This window comes from Mytilinidion resinicola, assembly GCF_010093595.1.
Source record: "Mytilinidion resinicola strain CBS 304.34 unplaced genomic scaffold BDZ99scaffold_8, whole genome shotgun sequence".
In the NCBI taxonomy this organism is placed as follows: Eukaryota; Fungi; Ascomycota; class Dothideomycetes; order Mytilinidiales; family Mytilinidiaceae; genus Mytilinidion; species Mytilinidion resinicola.
Genome location: NW_022985444.1, coordinates 1,881,457 through 1,897,382, shown reverse-complemented (window position 1 = coordinate 1,897,382; position 15,926 = coordinate 1,881,457). Strand labels below are relative to the sequence as shown.

Below are 15,926 nucleotides of genomic sequence, written 5' to 3'. Positions count from 1 at the left end.
AAATTCTCTAAGCAACTAATCTTCATGCTCTCTATCTCTATAAGATCAATGTGACTTTTAGTCTCCAGAAGATGCAAAAAGAACACCACCCATGCATCGCTATCCTACTCCAAAAAAGTAAACAGATTGGTATGCAAAACATTCAACGCTCGATCCGCCTCGCGCTCTTCAATGACACAAGAGATGTTGATCTCGCTGGCTCCTACGATGTTGTTAGCCTTTACCTGAAACGAGGTAAATCTACTCTCAAATTCCAGTAAATACAGTCGTCGAGGAAGGAAAAGCAAGGAACATAGGGCGAAAAGGATTGTGCTTACCTTGACTTATCATCTCAATGTTGATATTGTTGTCCCCCAAGACGCTAAAGAACTTGCCCGCAATGCCGACCATGTTCTTCAGCTGCCTACCCACCAGACTCACGATGGCCATGTCCGGCACCAGATCCACAACCCCATACTCGCTAAGATCCGCCACCGCACCTCTCAGATCCTCGTTGTCGATCTTGTACTCATCATCTCCACCGCCGGAGATCATGGCGCTCTCGCTGTGCAACGCCATAGACACGTGCACCTCAGAGGAGGCGATGAGGTCGACGGAGAGGTGCCACTTCAGCAACAAGCGGAAGATGTTCATGAGGAAGCCTTCCGAGCGGGTGCGTTCGTTGGAGTGCACGTTCAGCACCATAATCTTGTGCTTGATCGTGACGGCCGTGGGGCGTTTGGGCCCCGCAACTTGCGAGGTGGCATCGCTGACCGACCGCGTGCGAAAGAGGCGGGCATCGTGCAACGGTGCGCGCGGGTTAATGTTCTCGATCGCGTCTGGGAAGATGATGGTGCCGGGCCCGCGTGGATTCATGACGTTCTTGATGCGGATAGGGATGCGGGCGCGGATGACCTGCTTCATGGTAGCTGGATGAATGACCTCGGAGCCGTAGAAAGTCAATTCGGCAGCCTCCGCGGGGGTAACGCTGGGGAGGAGACGTGCGGTGGGGACTTTGCGAGGGTCGGCCGTGAAAATACCATCGACTTCTTTCCAGACCTGGAGCTCCCGCGCTCGCAGGCCAACGGCGACAAGGGCTGCGCAGAGATCAGTGTAGCCACGGCCGATGAGGTTCAGGAGGCCGCCGGGGATGGCACCAAAATAGCCGGTGATCACAGGGACTTTGTTGCCGCAGGCGTAGACTTCCTCGGCCAGGGCGGCAGAAAGGTCGGCGTAGAACTGCTCATTGAGTACTTGTCCGTTGATCTTGTGGGTTTTGACAATGCTAGAGAGATCAACGAACTGCGCAGGGACGCTGCGGTCTTCGAGCAGAGCTGCCATGTAGCGACAGCTCAGCTTCTCGCCTTTGCTAACAATCATGTCCTCGGCACGGGTCGTGACCTCTTCCATGACTTGTGCGGATTCGAGGAGCTTGGAAAGGTTCTCGCATTCTTCACCTACGTCTTCGGTAAAGGCTAGGAGGATTTCCGGGGATTTGATCGTTTCTTTCGCGGCTTGGACGTGGTCAGCGCGAATAGCTTCAACAATCTCGTCGTAGTGTCTTCCCGGCTTCTCTGCCGCTCGAGCAGCGCGTAGCAGCCTGCCCAAAACCGTCAGCAATCGTGCCTCAATCCCCTTCTCTTATACACCATTCAAAGTATGAACCCACCTATTCGTCGTCCCCTCCAACTTGGTACTATTACTCCTGGCCGAGCACACCACCGCGGTCCTCCCAACCTTCGTACCCGCCCTGCAAAACCGTCAGTACTCGTCCATTGCACATTCCCCCTGCTCCTTTCCCTTCTATGCCACCAGAATGTATAGCATACCCCACAACCTCCACAATCCCCTCCGCAAACTTCCCCACACTCGTCCCCCCAAACTTCAGCACCACCCACCCGCCCGGCAACTCCTTCTCCTCCGTGTGCGCTATCCGCACGGCGCCATTCGCGTATGTATCCACCATCTTGCCCGTCTCGGTACTCGCGGGACTCCGAAACCGCAGCGTAAACCTCTCCGCCCTCGAATGCAAAGCGTGGCCGAAAACCGGAGTCGCAATGTGCGTATCCTTCTTCTGAAAGAACACCCGCGTCTTAAAAGCCTGCGCCATTGCGGAATGTGTTGTCAGCCCAGCGCGCCCTCAATTGATTGTCTCTGCTCCGCTGGCAAGGTCGCACCAAGAGAGCAGCACTCACAGTATAGATACGTGGACCAAGTCGCGTGGGTATGACTGGGAGGGTGCAAAGGGTTGTCTGACTGTAATGTACAAAGTGAGAAAGTCGGCCAGTCATAGCGGGGCGCGGCAGAAAACCAAAACTTCGGAGCCCAGACCCCTGCGCGTGGCGGCTTCGCTCCGGCCGGGCTGTCAGGTCATCGGGGCCGCTATGCCGCAATCGGTGGCGTTGCAAACGTCAATACCGGTCCGTCGGCTATTGGGTAGGTACCTTTGTACGGATAAAGGCTGTTGGCCTATTGGTCTTTGAAAGAAGATTTTTTTATATTGATCAGGATAGATGGAGAGATGGGGAGATGGGGAGATGGGGAGATGGGGAGACGGGGAGATGGGGAGATGGTTTGGAGTGAGTAAAGGTCACGTGATAAAATGCAATGCGACTTGTTTCCGCATATCGGAAGAGATTGGAGGAATGATCCAGAAAGAAGCTGCATATCAGCAATGATTTCTGCATTTTAAAGAATCCAAAGAGTAGTTTGAAGTATGTTAGATATATTAACTAATAATCTGATAGCCTTTCTTAAGCTCCAGAGCACAAATCTTAGGCCGAAAGATCGCCTACAAAAGACACCCTGATATGCCGCCGTGAAGCCAGGACGCCTTGCTACATGCCTATCATGATCCATAGCGGATTCCAGCCGTGAACACCAAGTCAAATACCCACCGACAAGCACCAAGGAGACGCCTCGTCTGCTCCAGATCTGTCTTCATTGCTCATCCCCAAATCAGCGCCTGTAGACGTCCCGAACTCTCTCCCGCTCCCTCTGATTCTCGCGCTCTCTGTCCGGACTCCGGGTCCTGCTCCTCTTCGTGTCTCGTCCGTAGTCGCGCGGTGGTCTGTACCCTTGCGCTCGATCGTCACGACTCGGTGGTCTGTAAGCTCCTCTATCGTCGCGACTCGGTGGTATGCCACGCTCCATGCTCTGCGCATCCCTCGAATTGCCCGAGTCTCGAGAGCCACGCCGACCATCCCGAGATCGCACGTCGTCAGACTCGCGAGAGCGGCGGTCGTGGCGGTCTCGCTCGTCGCGCGAGCCGTCGTAGCGCGGGACGTATCTGTCACCGGGATCTCCATGTCGAGGTGGGCCACGAATGCCAGGTCCAGCGTAGTTGTGAGGAGGGGGATGTGGGAGTGGGTGTCGGCCTTCTGGTGGTGGATGGGGGAGGGCGTGGCGTGGTGGAGCGTCGTCATACGGAAGGCCTTGATTGCGATTGTCGGGTCGATATGGCTGGTGCTGGTGACGAGGTGGTGGAGGTGGTGGGCCTCGATGGTCGTATGGGCCTCGACGGTTGTCATAGGACCCTCCCCGATTGTAGCCTCCTGGGGGTGGTCCAACGCCGGGGGGTCCGCGGTCCTGAGGTCCACCGCCGCGTCGATCACCGTTCATCCAAGGACCATTGGTTGGTGGTGGGCCAGTGCCGTTCCAATCGGGCATGCCAACAGCGCCACCAGCTGGTGCTGGAGGGAGGGGCCTCTGTCCACGAGTGTTGCGACGGTCGAGTTCGTGAGAGTCGGCGAATCTAGGGATGTCCTCCTCGCGCATCGGTTTCGGTTCCATCTTGAAGTAAGGGTGGTCGATGGCGTCAATGGCGTTGATTCGCTTGCGCCAGTCGAGCGTCAGGAGTGCTTTGAGGAGGGAGATGGCATAGGGTCCCAATTCTCGGAAAACATGAGTGAGCTTGGGATTGGGATTCGGAGGGAATTGTTTGACGCCCTCGCATCCGTTCAGATCGCGCCATCCAGGCATGGATTCGTCGTTCGGGGACCCAACGAGTTCGAAGATGATGTGCGCTTGATTGAGATCGCTCGTGCCAGCCAGGATGGGCTTCCTCTTGAACATCTCTCCAAAGACACAGCCAGCTCCCCACATGTCGATGGCCGGGGTGTATCGACGGAGTGACAGGAGGAGCTCCGGTGGGCGATACCATCTCGTAACGACCAGCTGGGTGTAATCCCGCTTAGCACTTCCATTTCCCATTCCCTTGCGTGGCACCGGCTCTTCGTAGTGGCGAGCGAGTCCAAAATCGGCAATCTGGAGACGGCCCCTGTTGTTAATGAGCAGATTGGCAGCCTTCATGTCTCGGTGGAGTATGTGATTGTCGTGAAGGTACTGGAGGCCCTTGAACAGCTGGAGCATGTAGCACTTGATCTGGGGTTCCGTGAAATGGACGTCCGGATTGTCGAGCAGGCCTGAAAGGTCGTGATCCATATACGGGGTGACCATATAGAGGATCGCGCGCTGCCTGCCTGCTCCCTTCTTGCGTTCGACGGCCATCTCTTCCAGCTTCAGGACGTTGTCGTGGCATAGCATCTTAAGCAGCTTGATCTCGCGCAAGGCCGTGATTGGGAATCCGTCCTTCTCATTGTGCATGAGGATCTTCTTCATCGCGACAGTGGCGCCGGTGCGAACTTGTCGAGCTTTGTGGACTTCGCCAAAGGTGCCTTCGCCGAGCTTGCTCATGATATCGTACTCGTCGATCTTGGAGCAGCCATGGAAGCGGCGCGCGATAGGTCTGAGGGGTGTACTCTCGGGAGACTGAGCCATGATGAAGGACGGAAGCGCGATTCGGGGATTGAGGAGGAGTATTGGTCGTAAAGCGCCCGCGATTTACGGTGATGAGGCTGATGGGTTTGAAGGTTTGTCGAGGAGGTTGTAGGACATGAGGAGTGGAGGAAGAGTCTTCAGTGCGAAGGTATTGAGGGGGCTGGGAAGGCCATGCGTCGCGATAGAAGTGGCAGGCTATTCACGGCGGGCACAATAGCAGCGATGTTCCCCCCGTCGCGACAACGACGACCTCACTTTCCACCGCGCGCAGGGATGCCGCCGATTTGGCGCCATTCCCGTCTGGATTTAGTGCACTTGGCGGACGACCTCAGCAACATCGCCGGTGCGCAACATCAACCATCCCACCGCAACCCACGATCGAGCCATTGCCTAAGTTCAGAGCAAGTGCGTAGCAGTTCTGTCGACAGAGAAGGGCGAGTAGTGCTGACCGCGCATAGAGCTCGACTCCACCATGGCTGGCCCCGGCAAAATCCCCCATCCCATCCACATCCACCCGGTACGCCCGCTCTACAGATTCGCCGCCACCGGCTTAGGCGCAAGCATGTGGTTCTTCGTATGTACCGGACCTGAAGCTGTGAAGACTGGATACTGATGCATAGTCGTAGTTGATGTACCGAGCGAAGCAAGATCTCCCCCACATGCTCGGCTGGAAACACCCTTGGGATCATTGAACGATGGGTCGATCGAAGAGAAGATATCGGGGGTGGGAAGGGAAGAGAAGACGGCAATGGCATTGTACATACTAGGAGAGGAGCTATAGCAATTGGCAAATGTAACAACGATTCCTCAGTATATTTCTCTCCGACGAGCCGTACGGCCGCTTTTGCCCATGGCCACACCATACAACCTATACTGAGGCACACGGAATGAGTGGGCCTAGCTGAGTTTCAGGATATAGCAATAACCCATTACCAGCACGATCCGTCAGCTCTGTGCAAGCTACTTCGCCTCTGCTTAAAGATAAATCGAATTGCCCGAGGCGTGCCAGACGTAAAGAGAGACAAGCAGCTCTAGTTCGAAGACCACAGCCGTATCTCCAGCAAAGTCTAGATCGAGAAGTTCGACCGTGCCTGTAACGGTAACTTCTATCAATGTGGTCCTCTGAACCCGATCGCTAGGGAGATGAGAGCGGTCGAACTGTTCTCTGACAAATGGAGATACCGATTCTATTTGATCGTATTTCATATTCCACCTTGAGTAAACTATTCTAAGAGCGATTTCAGCAGCAATATTCGAAAGTATCGTTCGCAGGCGGCATATCACGTGACTAGTATACTTGAAGGATTTCTATGATTTCATTTCGAGCATCGAACGAATAGGGTCCACCCTGTTTCGCCATCAACGTATTTCTCTAAGAAATAGATGCGAATTGGGGTCTGTTGCGGTTGCTTGATGTAGCAGAGATCTCCCCTCGGAGCAACCACCTTGATTGGCCACACACCCAGCATTTTAGTCGCACGCTGGTGTTTCGCTGACGCTTCCTCTATCAAAAAATTTCATCCCACCATCGCTGCATCAATCAAGCCTTCCTCCACTTTGATTTCACTTTTTTCAATCGCTAAATTCCTAGAGAATGGAGTCAATTACGTCACTATCATGCACTAGACCCGAAGGGAGCTGTCGAAACTATTTCGAGTCAAAAGCTAAACAGGAGCTTGATCCCTCCATGTAGTCTCTCAGATCCTGCCTCTGTGATCTTTCTACACTGTATTCTGTCTCATCTTCTCTCCTGTACTTCCGCAACCATGAACTCAATAACAGGTCCCACCACCACACATTCCTCTCAGCTTCCGTCTTCTAACGAATCCCAGACGCCCTCCAAAACCTAACAAAACCCTACCTTGACACCCTCCTCGACAATGGCTACCTCCCGCACCCCATCATCCGTCGCGGCATTCGCTCCCAACTCCGCGCCCGCATCGCTGAAATCTCAACCACCAACCTCTCCAAAGCCTATGAGACCAAAATGAAGTACGTCGAAGCGTTACGGCAGCGTCCAATTGCGATTGAGACCGCGACTGCGAACACGCAGCACTACGAGGTTGGTACGGGGGTGTTGAAGGGGTGTTTGGGGCCCAGGATGAAGTATAGTTGTTGTTGGTATGAGGATGAGGAACTGAAGAAGGGTAATGTAAGTCTAGCAGAGGCGGAAGACGCGATGCTGGAGTTATATGTGGAAAGAGCGGGATTAGGCGAGGGAATGCGGATTCTGGATCTTGGGTATGCTTCCCGCATTCTCAAGCAAAAATCGAACTGGAAGTACCGGGGGATTCGAATGCTAACATAATTGCCAATGCAGCTGCGGCTGGGGCTCCGGCGCCCTCTGCTTCGCCGAAAAATTCCCCACCTCCCAAATCACAGCGTTTTCGAATTCGCGCACGCAGAAGACGTATATCGACTCCGTTGCCTCTTCAAAAGGCCTCACCAACCTCACCGTCACCACCGGCGACGTCGTCGACTACGACTTCCCCGCCTCCTCCTTCGACCGCGTCATCAGCATCGAGCTCTTCGAGCACATGAAAAACTACGAAGCCCTCCTCTCCAAAGTCGCGCGCTGGCTCGTCCCCTCCGGCAAGCTCTTCGTGCACATCTTCGCGCACAAAACGACCCCCTACGACTTCGAGCAAGGGTGGATGACGGAGAATTTCTTCACGGGCGGCACGATGCCGAGTGCGGACCTGCTGCTTTACTTTCAGAGGGATCTGAGGGTGAGGCAGCAGTGGTGGGTTAATGGGTGGCATTATGCGCGGACGTGTGAGGATTGGTTGGGGAATATGATCAGGAATAAGGGGGAGGTTTGGCCGTGTTTGGAGGAGACGTATGGGAGGGAGGGGACGTTGAGGTGGTGGAATCGGTGGCAGGTGTTTTATTTGGCGTGTGCGGAGTTGTTTGCGTTTGAGGGGGGGGATACGTGGGGAGTGAGTCATTATTTGTTTGAGAAGCCGGGGGAGTAGGGGAGTGGTGAAGGGGAGAAAGATGGCGGAGGAGATGTTCGGTATGATATGCAATAGGTCAAGTTGAAGGGATTAGACAAGGGTATCACGGAGTTCTCAGGACTGCACGTGATATGGATTACTAATGAACAGAATCCGGGTATATAAACTCTCTGCCTACCAGTATCAGAAGAGCAGATCAAGAAAAGCCCCGCTCCAGGGTACCAAAACTGGGGCCATGTCATATACATGAGCTCCTGTGACAGCCAGCAAAACCATACCAGGAGATCCTACATGGATCTGGCCCCGCGCGATCAAATCTCGCGGTCGAGATTCCCTATGGAGTTGGAGTTTGGAAGTGGTGGATCAGCTCGCCGTGTCCGCCTCAATGATGACCTGGAGGAACTATGCAAAAACAGGTGATTATCATCGACACCTCTCGCCGACCAGGCCCTCGAACTGAGGGACAGCCTTCTCGCCATCTCCACACGTAGCTAGTACGGAGACTCTCCGAACACTTTCCTCAAGCAACGCCCCCATCTCAACGAGTTGCCCTCCATCACCGCCCAAGCCCACGAGGCCACCAGCAGGCGCCTCATAAGGCGATTTTGCCCGGCATTTGACCTCCCACCCACATGGATACGCCCCAGGTCTCCTTTTGCAGTCCCGGAGGACTCCCAAACCCCACTCCATCGGATCGGTTAGAGCTGGATTTGCACCCACGACCACAGCCATGGCGCAGTTCCCGCAGGGTAGATTAACAACCCACCAACACGCATACGTTGAGGGGAATGCGATTTGACTCCCACTTCTCACACCATTAGTAAGTTTCCAGGCCTCGTTTGCTCCCTCCACGCAAACGCCTCTGAAGAATGAAGTAAGTCCGCTGCGAGCGAGGTTCTTATACGCGACGGAGAAGGAGATCGGGTTAGTCATGGAAGGGTCACATGTGCTACTCCTCTGTCACCTGCCCTGCTACGGGGAACTCAGGAGGCGTGAAAGGGGAAGGTCAGGTGCGCGACACGTGTGAACCAAAATCTCCGTTTGCGGAGGGGTATAAAAGCTTGACTTGAGAAGGGGAGGGTGGAACAGCATGGTGGAGGAGGTGCGCGGGAGCAAAAAGGCGCCGACAAATCGGCAATGTGGAGTGGGCTGTGGTTTGGATGTCAACTGAAGAGAAGGATCTCCTCATGTTGGAGAGGGTGGATCAACTATGGACTACCCAGCTTTTATATGTGGGGAGGGGTTGGTGGGTGTGTGCAAAAATCGCGAAGTTGCACGAACCATGGAGAATTGGAGGTGTGCGCGGAGGATCCAGTGTTGGAGTGATGATGGTGATAACGAGTATACAATATGACAAAGTCCCCAAGAATTAATAATACTGGTGTTCATGAAATCGAGGGGGTATATGCGGGTGTCTACCACCAGGAAAAAGATCTGGTCAACATTTGTCCAGGAGAAAGATGCTCGCCACCTCTTGCTAGGATGTGGGAGTCCGCATCAGCCTCCTCCTTTTCCATTTTCCCACCCACATGGCATAGTAGGGCCGGTTATGTTCATAGGCCGTTGGATCGTTCTATTTTGCACCCGCAACCCATAGTGTTTTCAGGTCCATTGTTTTCAACCTAGCCTTCCTCACTGTTGATGGAGTGATGTCTGTGGAGCAGTGGTTTTAATACTCTATCGGAAGCCGTTACGGGAAGGAAAATAAAACGGCCGGGGTCACATGCTAAGAACTTGCCCATGACTTGAAAAATGGCAGGGGGTGAATGATTTTGGTCCTGTGGATCTGACACTGAAAGAAACTTGAAAGGGATTCTGCATTGAACGGGAGAGGAGTTTGGTACAAAACAAAACATATTTCGGATTATTTGGCCACAAGTAAGCCCCCGACAGAACTCTTCAAGACGCTTGATTGTGGATTCCATTTCTAGATTCTCAAGACTCCAGGCTGGAGCACTCTGCCCCTGAACTCTCACGGCATCACGACAATCTTGACCGCATCCGGTCTGACCACCGCCCGAATTGCCTCCTCCACATTCTCCAGCTTGAAGCGATGCGTAATCAACTCTTCAAACCCCAACCTCTTTCCATGCTCCTCCGCAATCTCCACTGTCCTCTTGTAGTTCTCCGGCTCAATCCCCACACTCCCAATGATACTCAGATTAAAATTATTAATCCTCACCGCATCAACTGGATACACCGCCTTCCCCGAATACAACCCCACAATCAAAAACCGCCCATTCATCCCCAGCAGCTCAAACCCCTCGGGAAACGCCGCCGGCACCCCCGCCGCCTCAACCACCACACTCGCCCCTCTGCCCCCCGTAATCTCCATAACCCTCCTCCTCCTCTCCTCCACCGTCGACCCGCTAACCGACAACACATGCGTCGCCCCCAACCTCCCCGCGGCCTGCAACCTCACCTCCGGATCCCCAATCACAACCACCGCCCGCGCCCCCGCTAAGCCCGCCAGCACCGTCATCGCCAACCCCACCGGCCCAGACCCCTGCACCACCACATTCGCGCCCCGCTCCAGCGTCCCCAGCCGCGCAAACGCCCGCAACGCCGTCGGCATCGCGCACCCGAACGCGATCACGCTCTCCGCACTCGTGCCCTCGGGGATCTTGTAGTAGAAATGCTTCTCACTGAGCGTCGCGAACGTGCGGTACGCCGCGGCGTTCGGGCGTCCCGCGAGCACCGGCCAGTTGAGCTGTGGGCACTTCATGGGCGTGCTGGCGGCGCAGGCGGCGCAGGTGGCCGCGCCGCACGGGGTGGACGGGCCCCAGTAGATGCGGTCGCCGGGAGAGAGGGGCGCGCCGGCGCGGTCGTGGGTGATGAGGGCGCCGAGGGCGGCGATGGTGCCGACGCCTTCGTGGCCGAAGGAGATGGGGGCTGGGGGCGGGGGGTAGTCACCCGTGAGGCGGTGCAGGTCGCTGCCGCAGACGCCGGCGTGGGAGACGCGGATGAGGAGGGAGGTTGGAGAGGGGGGAGGTGTGCGCTCGGTGATGAGGGTTATGGGGGTGTTGGGGGAGGTGAAGACGGCGACTTTGGATTCGAGCATGATGATAGTTGAAGGGTTGGCTAGGGATGGAGATGGAATAGATTAAACGCGAGAAAGATAGGCAGAAAGTTGAGTGGAGATCAGAATACTTTAGATGATTAGGAAGATATGAATTTTCTTTAAGAATGATTCTTGCTGATGGAAAGAGAATAGTTTCAAGGCCGGAATTCTGAGGATAATTCCGAACAGCACCGGGAATCTAGAGCCGTGGGCATTGTGATGAGTGTAATCTTGGAAGAGACCCTCCTACCTGAATCAACGAATCAAGTGGAACCTTGTTCATGATGAATTGCGTGTTTGTGCACGAAGAGAGGCATAGAAGTCGTGATAGAGGCCCTGGAGGTTGAGAATGCCGACACTAGGCCACAAAAGGTCTAGCGGACATTTCAACCCCATTCCAACCTCATGGCACGTTGGAGGTTGAGCATATCCAATCACGTAAGAAGCAAAATAGATCTCATCTCAGTCCAAAAAGTTCAGTTATCAAGAGTTCTATGCAAGTAGTACTAAACTCCGACAAGATCAACTGAAACCCAACAACACCATCACCCCATCTCACAATCAACCAACTCGCAATCCCCAGAGCTTCAATCACAGCGTACACGCCCCGCATCCGGCTTCAGCCCAAAATCATCAAAAATCTGCCCACACAACCCACTATACCCCAGACACGCCGACACAATCACAAGCCCCGCACTCGCCCCCTGAGCCACAAACCCCACCTCATACTGCCGCCATCCCAAATCTCCCCTCGCCGGCACTAACCCCCTTTGCACGCCATCCACAACAGCCACTGACATCCCAGGGGTATTCTTCCGCACCCAAAAGGTAATATTGTACTGGATTCCCGCAGTGAGTTGCAAGATGGTGGTTCCCAGGTCACGCTATCGTTGGGGGATGAGCTGAGGGTGTAGAAGACGTTGGGGCCTTTATGGCTGGTCTCGGTGGAGGGTTGGGTGCGGTAGAAGCCGGTGGAGGAGTTGGTTGTGGAGGTGCTGAGGACGTGCCAGTCGGGAGTTGTGCCGGGGGTTTCGAAGTCGGCGTCTTGGATTAGGCCGCAGCTGATTGGTGGGGGTGGAGGTGAGGGTGGTGGCGGGGATGGTGCTATGCTTGCAGAGTTGGGAGATGCTATACTGGTTGAGTTCGGGAAACTCGAGGATGTCACAGTCGGCGAGCTTAGAGGAATGGAAGTCGATATAGTAGTCCATCCCAGGGAGCTTAAAGATGTTACATATGTTGAACTGGTGGTCATCGAGGATGCTTTTGATACTGTCCCAATGCGGGGAGCGCCCCAAATACCCGGATCCGTCCCTGTATTGAGCACTGCGGCCTTCATGTAGCAGGGGCCGGGAGATCCGGGACGGTATGAAACATCAACACATTCTGCCATTGCGTCACAAGTCTGTATCTTGGTTAGGTCTTGTGTCGACCGTGTGCGCATATCTTTGATATTGGCTTACCTCAATACAGCTCTGAAGGCTATATTCCCACGAAAGACCCATATCTCCTCCGAGGTGATCCGTGTAACACTCTATCTTGAAGATGCTATTTGTTGAAATGTACACTAACCCATGGGATGCAGGGCAGGAGATGGTTGAGGGACTCGGAGTCGCCGTGGCTGTAGAGGTGGAGGGAGCCGATGCGGTAGATATCATATTTGATGAGCTGGAGGGGGTTCCGACAACCTTCTGGGCCGACGAAATCCCTGTCGCAGACCTCCCACCATTATTGCGATTCTTCATGTAGCAGGCCCCGCCCGTGTATGAAACGACGATGCATCCCTGCGTGACATCGCAAGTGGAAAGGCATTTGCTGAGGTTAGCTTCCCATGACATGCCTACAGGCCAAGACGTATAAGTATCCGCGAAGAATAGATCTGTTCAATATCACTTACCCATATACCCACCCGAGACGTCATAACTGCATGAGATGGCGAAAGAGGAACTGCCAACGGTAAAGGTCTGGCCATTGGACGCAGGGCAGGAAATTGTTGGATCGCGGAATTCGTGGGGAGTTGGAGAAGCGGAAGCGTAAATTGAGGTAATGGCTAGGAAGATAATGACTTGTGCAAATGTAATCTTTGGCATAATGAGGAAACAAAGTTGTGATAAAGGTGTGTGAAAGTCTAACGTACCGCAGAAAGTGGTTCGACAAGAAAGGAGTGGACTATCCAAGAGAGAAGGTAGTGTAACATCTATAAACGCGGGGACTGGTAAGTTTACCCATCTAATTTTAATCACATTCCAGCCGAATTGGAACGCGTGTAAATCCCCAAGGGCTTCCTTTTAGAGTTCAAGAGGTCGATTCAAAAGTATATCAGAGTGCTTGGCTCGAATGATCTCATGATTCTGACTGGATATAGGATGTATTATATGTCGAATTAGCGATATTCATAAACATCATGCACTAAAAAACCCCGAGAGGTCGGGGACGTTCTAGTGTGGACATCCAGCCGGTACCCCAGTGGCTGGATACACTGAGAAATCATCCCAATAAACATCGCACTGCCCATCATACCCCGGACACGTCGTATCAAACTCGATCGCGATACTACTAGTAAAAGCCATCGTCGTAAACGATTGGTGATACCAAACCGTACTATCGGTAACCCCTCCAGCAGAAGCAGGCGGTATGCGTATATTCCCGTTTACCCCGTTGATCATGATCCAGACGTCCGCACAGATATTCTTCTTGACCCAGAAGGCAATAGTGTACGGAGTGTTTAAGTTGAGGTTTGTAATGGTGGTGCCGAAATGACCGCCGCCGCCGGAGAAGATGCTCTGGTATCCGTAGTGGGTGCCGCCGTGGGCTGTTCCAGCGGGGCCATCGCGGTTCTCGAATGCGACGGTGACGCCGTTGGTGGAGGGAATGGATTGCAGCATCGTCCAGTCTGGGGAGGTGCCGGGAGTTTCAAAGTCCATGTCCTTGATTAGGCCGCACCCACTAGGTGCTGGGGTTGGAGTAGGAGTCGGCGTGCTCGACGTTGTTGACGTTGTCGAACTTGTTGACGTTGTCGAACTTGTTGACGTTGTCGAACTTGTCGATGTTGTCGATATTGTTGACGTCGTCGATGTGGCTACGGAGGCTTGTACAGGAGCAATTGCGAAGTCGTCATAGAGAAGCCCGCAAGCCCCGTCGAAAGCTGGGCAAGATCCCGTGATAGCAAAACTGGCAGTCGTACCACTCGCCGTGAAGGTGAATGAATACTGAGTGTAAGAGCTGGTACCGCCGAGAGGCGCTACATCCAGAGAGCATCCTTCGACACTGACGACAGCGTGTGCGTTGGTGTTTTTCAAGACCCAGAAAGTTACGGTGTACTGAACGCACGGAGTCAGGTCTAGGATCGTGGTACCGAACTTGCCCCAATCCGTCCGAGAACCGAAGGTTTGGTGTCCGTAGTGGGTCCCACTATGGGCAGTATATACATCGCCGTTCTTGTACTCGAAGTAGAACCCGCCTGCGTCATCGGCCAATTGGCCATCGATAAGAGCCCAGTCAGGAGTGGTACCAGGAGTCTCGAATCCTGGGTCCATGATCGTTCCAGAGCCGATTGTTCCAGCCGGTGGAGAACATGTTGGCACCGGGCATGCTGTTAGACTGGCTGAGGTTGACGAGGCGCTTGATGAGGTTGACGAGGTCGAAGCTGCGGCTGGAGACGTGGTTGACGAAGCCGTCGCGGTTGCAAGTATCGCTCCCCAGACATCTGAATTGGACACTGGGGTGCGAACGATGGATTTCAAATAGCAGGGACCAGGAGTGCCAGGGCGGTACGCGACATCAACACAATCTGGTGTTGCTTCGCAGGTCTGTCACACCAGTCAGCATCCAATCTTCCGCGTAGAGTCTTTCTCGCTCACTTCAATGCAGCTTCCCAGGTCTGACTCCCAGGAGACACTCAAATCGCCTCCGTAATAGTCCGTTGAGCATTGGATCAAGTACGTGGCGCCATCTTGTGCGGTATAGGCCAGCCCATCAGATTGAGGGCAAGAGAGTGTTTTAATATCCGGTGTCGTCGTAGCTACAGGTGCTGAGTAAATGCTAGTAGTCGAAGAGCTCGCCGATGAGCTCGCCGATGAGCTGGAGAGCGTGGGAACCTTCTTAGCAGCCCACACCCCGGTATTAGCCTGACCGCCAGCATCCGAATCTTTCATGTAACAGGCACCTCCGTTGTAGGAGACGGCAGTACACCCGGTCGTAGTACTGCAAGTAGCAAGACAGTTACTGAGAGTCGTCTCCCAAGACATGGTAATGTCTGAGCCGTAGTAATCATAGTCGCATGTAATCTGGAAAGATGAAGTGCCGACGGTGACAGTTTGACCGTCAGAGCCAGGGCAGGACACGGTTGAAGGCGCGCGGCCGAGTTTGCGGAAAGTCGGAGAGGCACTAACGAAAGTCGGGATGACAGCTAACAGCGCTGCAAGGCGCACAAAAGATAGTTGAGGCATAATGAATGACTATCGCGTCAGGAGACACGATCTCAGAAACGAGTGTGGATGTCCAAAGGACGAAAAGCAGTGATAGTGAAAGTCTGGAGATCTGAAAAGCATGAATGCAATCGCGAGCATCGCATTATTATATTTTGACGCCCGCGGGAACAGGGAGGAATAAGTCTAAACCGATGAAGAATATTTGTGGCGTGGCTAGACGCCGAAAAGCCTCCTTTGGGGTGTTGGCTAGGACTATAGGGAGGCTAATACCACTAAACAGCTACCGTACTTATGTGGCTGGCTGCGGCGGTGCGCAACTCGGCACCACCGGTAAGGAAGATGGTAAGGCTCATGTCATGTTGAGCTTGCTGCTTTGGTTGGTGTATTTCAAGAAGGCAATACGAGATGGACGCGCTGGTGTCAAAAGCGAGCGACTCATCCTTCCTTCTAAATAGACGGCTTCGACCCTAAGCATTGAATAAAGGAAGACCACGGACTCGTCTCAGTCGTCGAGGTTCGATGCTGGAACTCGTTGGTGGCTCAATCGTGATGGTATTGTTGATGCGAAATCGGAGAATTGGAAACCTTCGTGGGGGTTCAAATAAGGAGGCGAGCTAAACCTCTTCAAGCTGCACCATTGAACCCCTGCTGCCCAGACATATTCTATCGATAGACCCAGCCCGCCACATTTCGCTTTCCCATGGGCCAGAATCGAGGCGTACG

At 53.9% G+C, this 15,926-nt stretch overlaps 8 protein-coding genes across 8 annotated transcripts; 2 read left to right on the top strand and 6 right to left on the bottom strand.

Moving 5' to 3' along the window:
• Positions 1 to 104: 104 nt before the first annotated feature.
• Positions 105 to 1,945, bottom strand: BDZ99DRAFT_487874 (aspartate kinase; the record flags this gene model as incomplete). The annotated part of the gene is made up of 4 exons (XM_033722868.1): positions 105 to 202; positions 318 to 1,579; positions 1,649 to 1,729; positions 1,809 to 1,945. 4 exons carry the CDS (start codon positions 1,943 to 1,945, stop codon positions 105 to 107), a joined length of 1,578 nt encoding a protein of 525 aa, XP_033578231.1.
• A 719-nt stretch (positions 1,946 to 2,664) lies between these two features.
• On the bottom strand, positions 2,665 to 4,970 carry BDZ99DRAFT_462504 (Pkinase-domain-containing protein). Its single transcript, XM_033719857.1, has one exon. It carries the CDS (start codon positions 4,756 to 4,758, stop codon positions 2,938 to 2,940), a length of 1,821 nt encoding a protein of 606 aa, XP_033578230.1. The 5' UTR covers positions 4,759 to 4,970; the 3' UTR covers positions 2,665 to 2,937.
• Positions 4,971 to 5,230: 260 nt separating this feature from the next.
• On the top strand, positions 5,231 to 5,450 carry BDZ99DRAFT_385583 (uncharacterized protein; the record flags this gene model as incomplete). Its single annotated transcript, XM_033715438.1, has 2 exons — positions 5,231 to 5,332; positions 5,385 to 5,450. 2 exons carry the CDS (start codon positions 5,231 to 5,233, stop codon positions 5,448 to 5,450), a joined length of 168 nt encoding a protein of 55 aa, XP_033578229.1.
• An 847-nt stretch (positions 5,451 to 6,297) lies between these two features.
• On the top strand, positions 6,298 to 7,996 carry BDZ99DRAFT_508519 (S-adenosyl-L-methionine-dependent methyltransferase). The gene is made up of 3 exons (XM_033724334.1): positions 6,298 to 6,540; positions 6,591 to 6,999; positions 7,079 to 7,996. The coding sequence occupies exons 1-3, from the start codon at positions 6,525 to 6,527 to the stop codon at positions 7,731 to 7,733; spliced, it is 1,080 nt and encodes a 359-aa protein (XP_033578228.1). The 5' UTR covers positions 6,298 to 6,524; the 3' UTR covers positions 7,734 to 7,996.
• Positions 7,997 to 8,044: 48 nt separating this feature from the next.
• Positions 8,045 to 9,080, bottom strand: BDZ99DRAFT_462502 (uncharacterized protein). The gene has a single exon (XM_033719856.1). It carries the CDS (start codon positions 8,646 to 8,648, stop codon positions 8,139 to 8,141), a length of 510 nt encoding a protein of 169 aa, XP_033578227.1. The 5' UTR covers positions 8,649 to 9,080; the 3' UTR covers positions 8,045 to 8,138.
• A 495-nt stretch (positions 9,081 to 9,575) lies between these two features.
• Positions 9,576 to 10,776, bottom strand: BDZ99DRAFT_442145 (mycothiol-dependent formaldehyde dehydrogenase; the record flags this gene model as incomplete). The annotated part of the gene is made up of 1 exon (XM_033717799.1): positions 9,576 to 10,776. The coding sequence occupies one exon, from the start codon at positions 10,774 to 10,776 to the stop codon at positions 9,688 to 9,690; it is 1,089 nt and encodes a 362-aa protein (XP_033578226.1). The 3' UTR covers positions 9,576 to 9,687.
• A 461-nt stretch (positions 10,777 to 11,237) lies between these two features.
• BDZ99DRAFT_570493 (uncharacterized protein) lies at positions 11,238 to 12,863 on the bottom strand (the record flags this gene model as incomplete). The annotated part of the gene is made up of 3 exons (XM_033728000.1): positions 11,238 to 12,178; positions 12,237 to 12,613; positions 12,671 to 12,863. The coding sequence occupies 3 exons, from the start codon at positions 12,861 to 12,863 to the stop codon at positions 11,537 to 11,539; spliced, it is 1,212 nt and encodes a 403-aa protein (XP_033578225.1). The 3' UTR covers positions 11,238 to 11,536.
• Positions 12,864 to 13,126: 263 nt separating this feature from the next.
• On the bottom strand, positions 13,127 to 15,221 carry BDZ99DRAFT_570492 (uncharacterized protein; the record flags this gene model as incomplete). Its single annotated transcript, XM_033727999.1, has 2 exons — positions 13,127 to 14,582; positions 14,634 to 15,221. The coding sequence occupies 2 exons, from the start codon at positions 15,219 to 15,221 to the stop codon at positions 13,212 to 13,214; spliced, it is 1,959 nt and encodes a 652-aa protein (XP_033578224.1). The 3' UTR covers positions 13,127 to 13,211.
• Between the last annotated feature and the right edge of the window lie 705 nt (positions 15,222 to 15,926).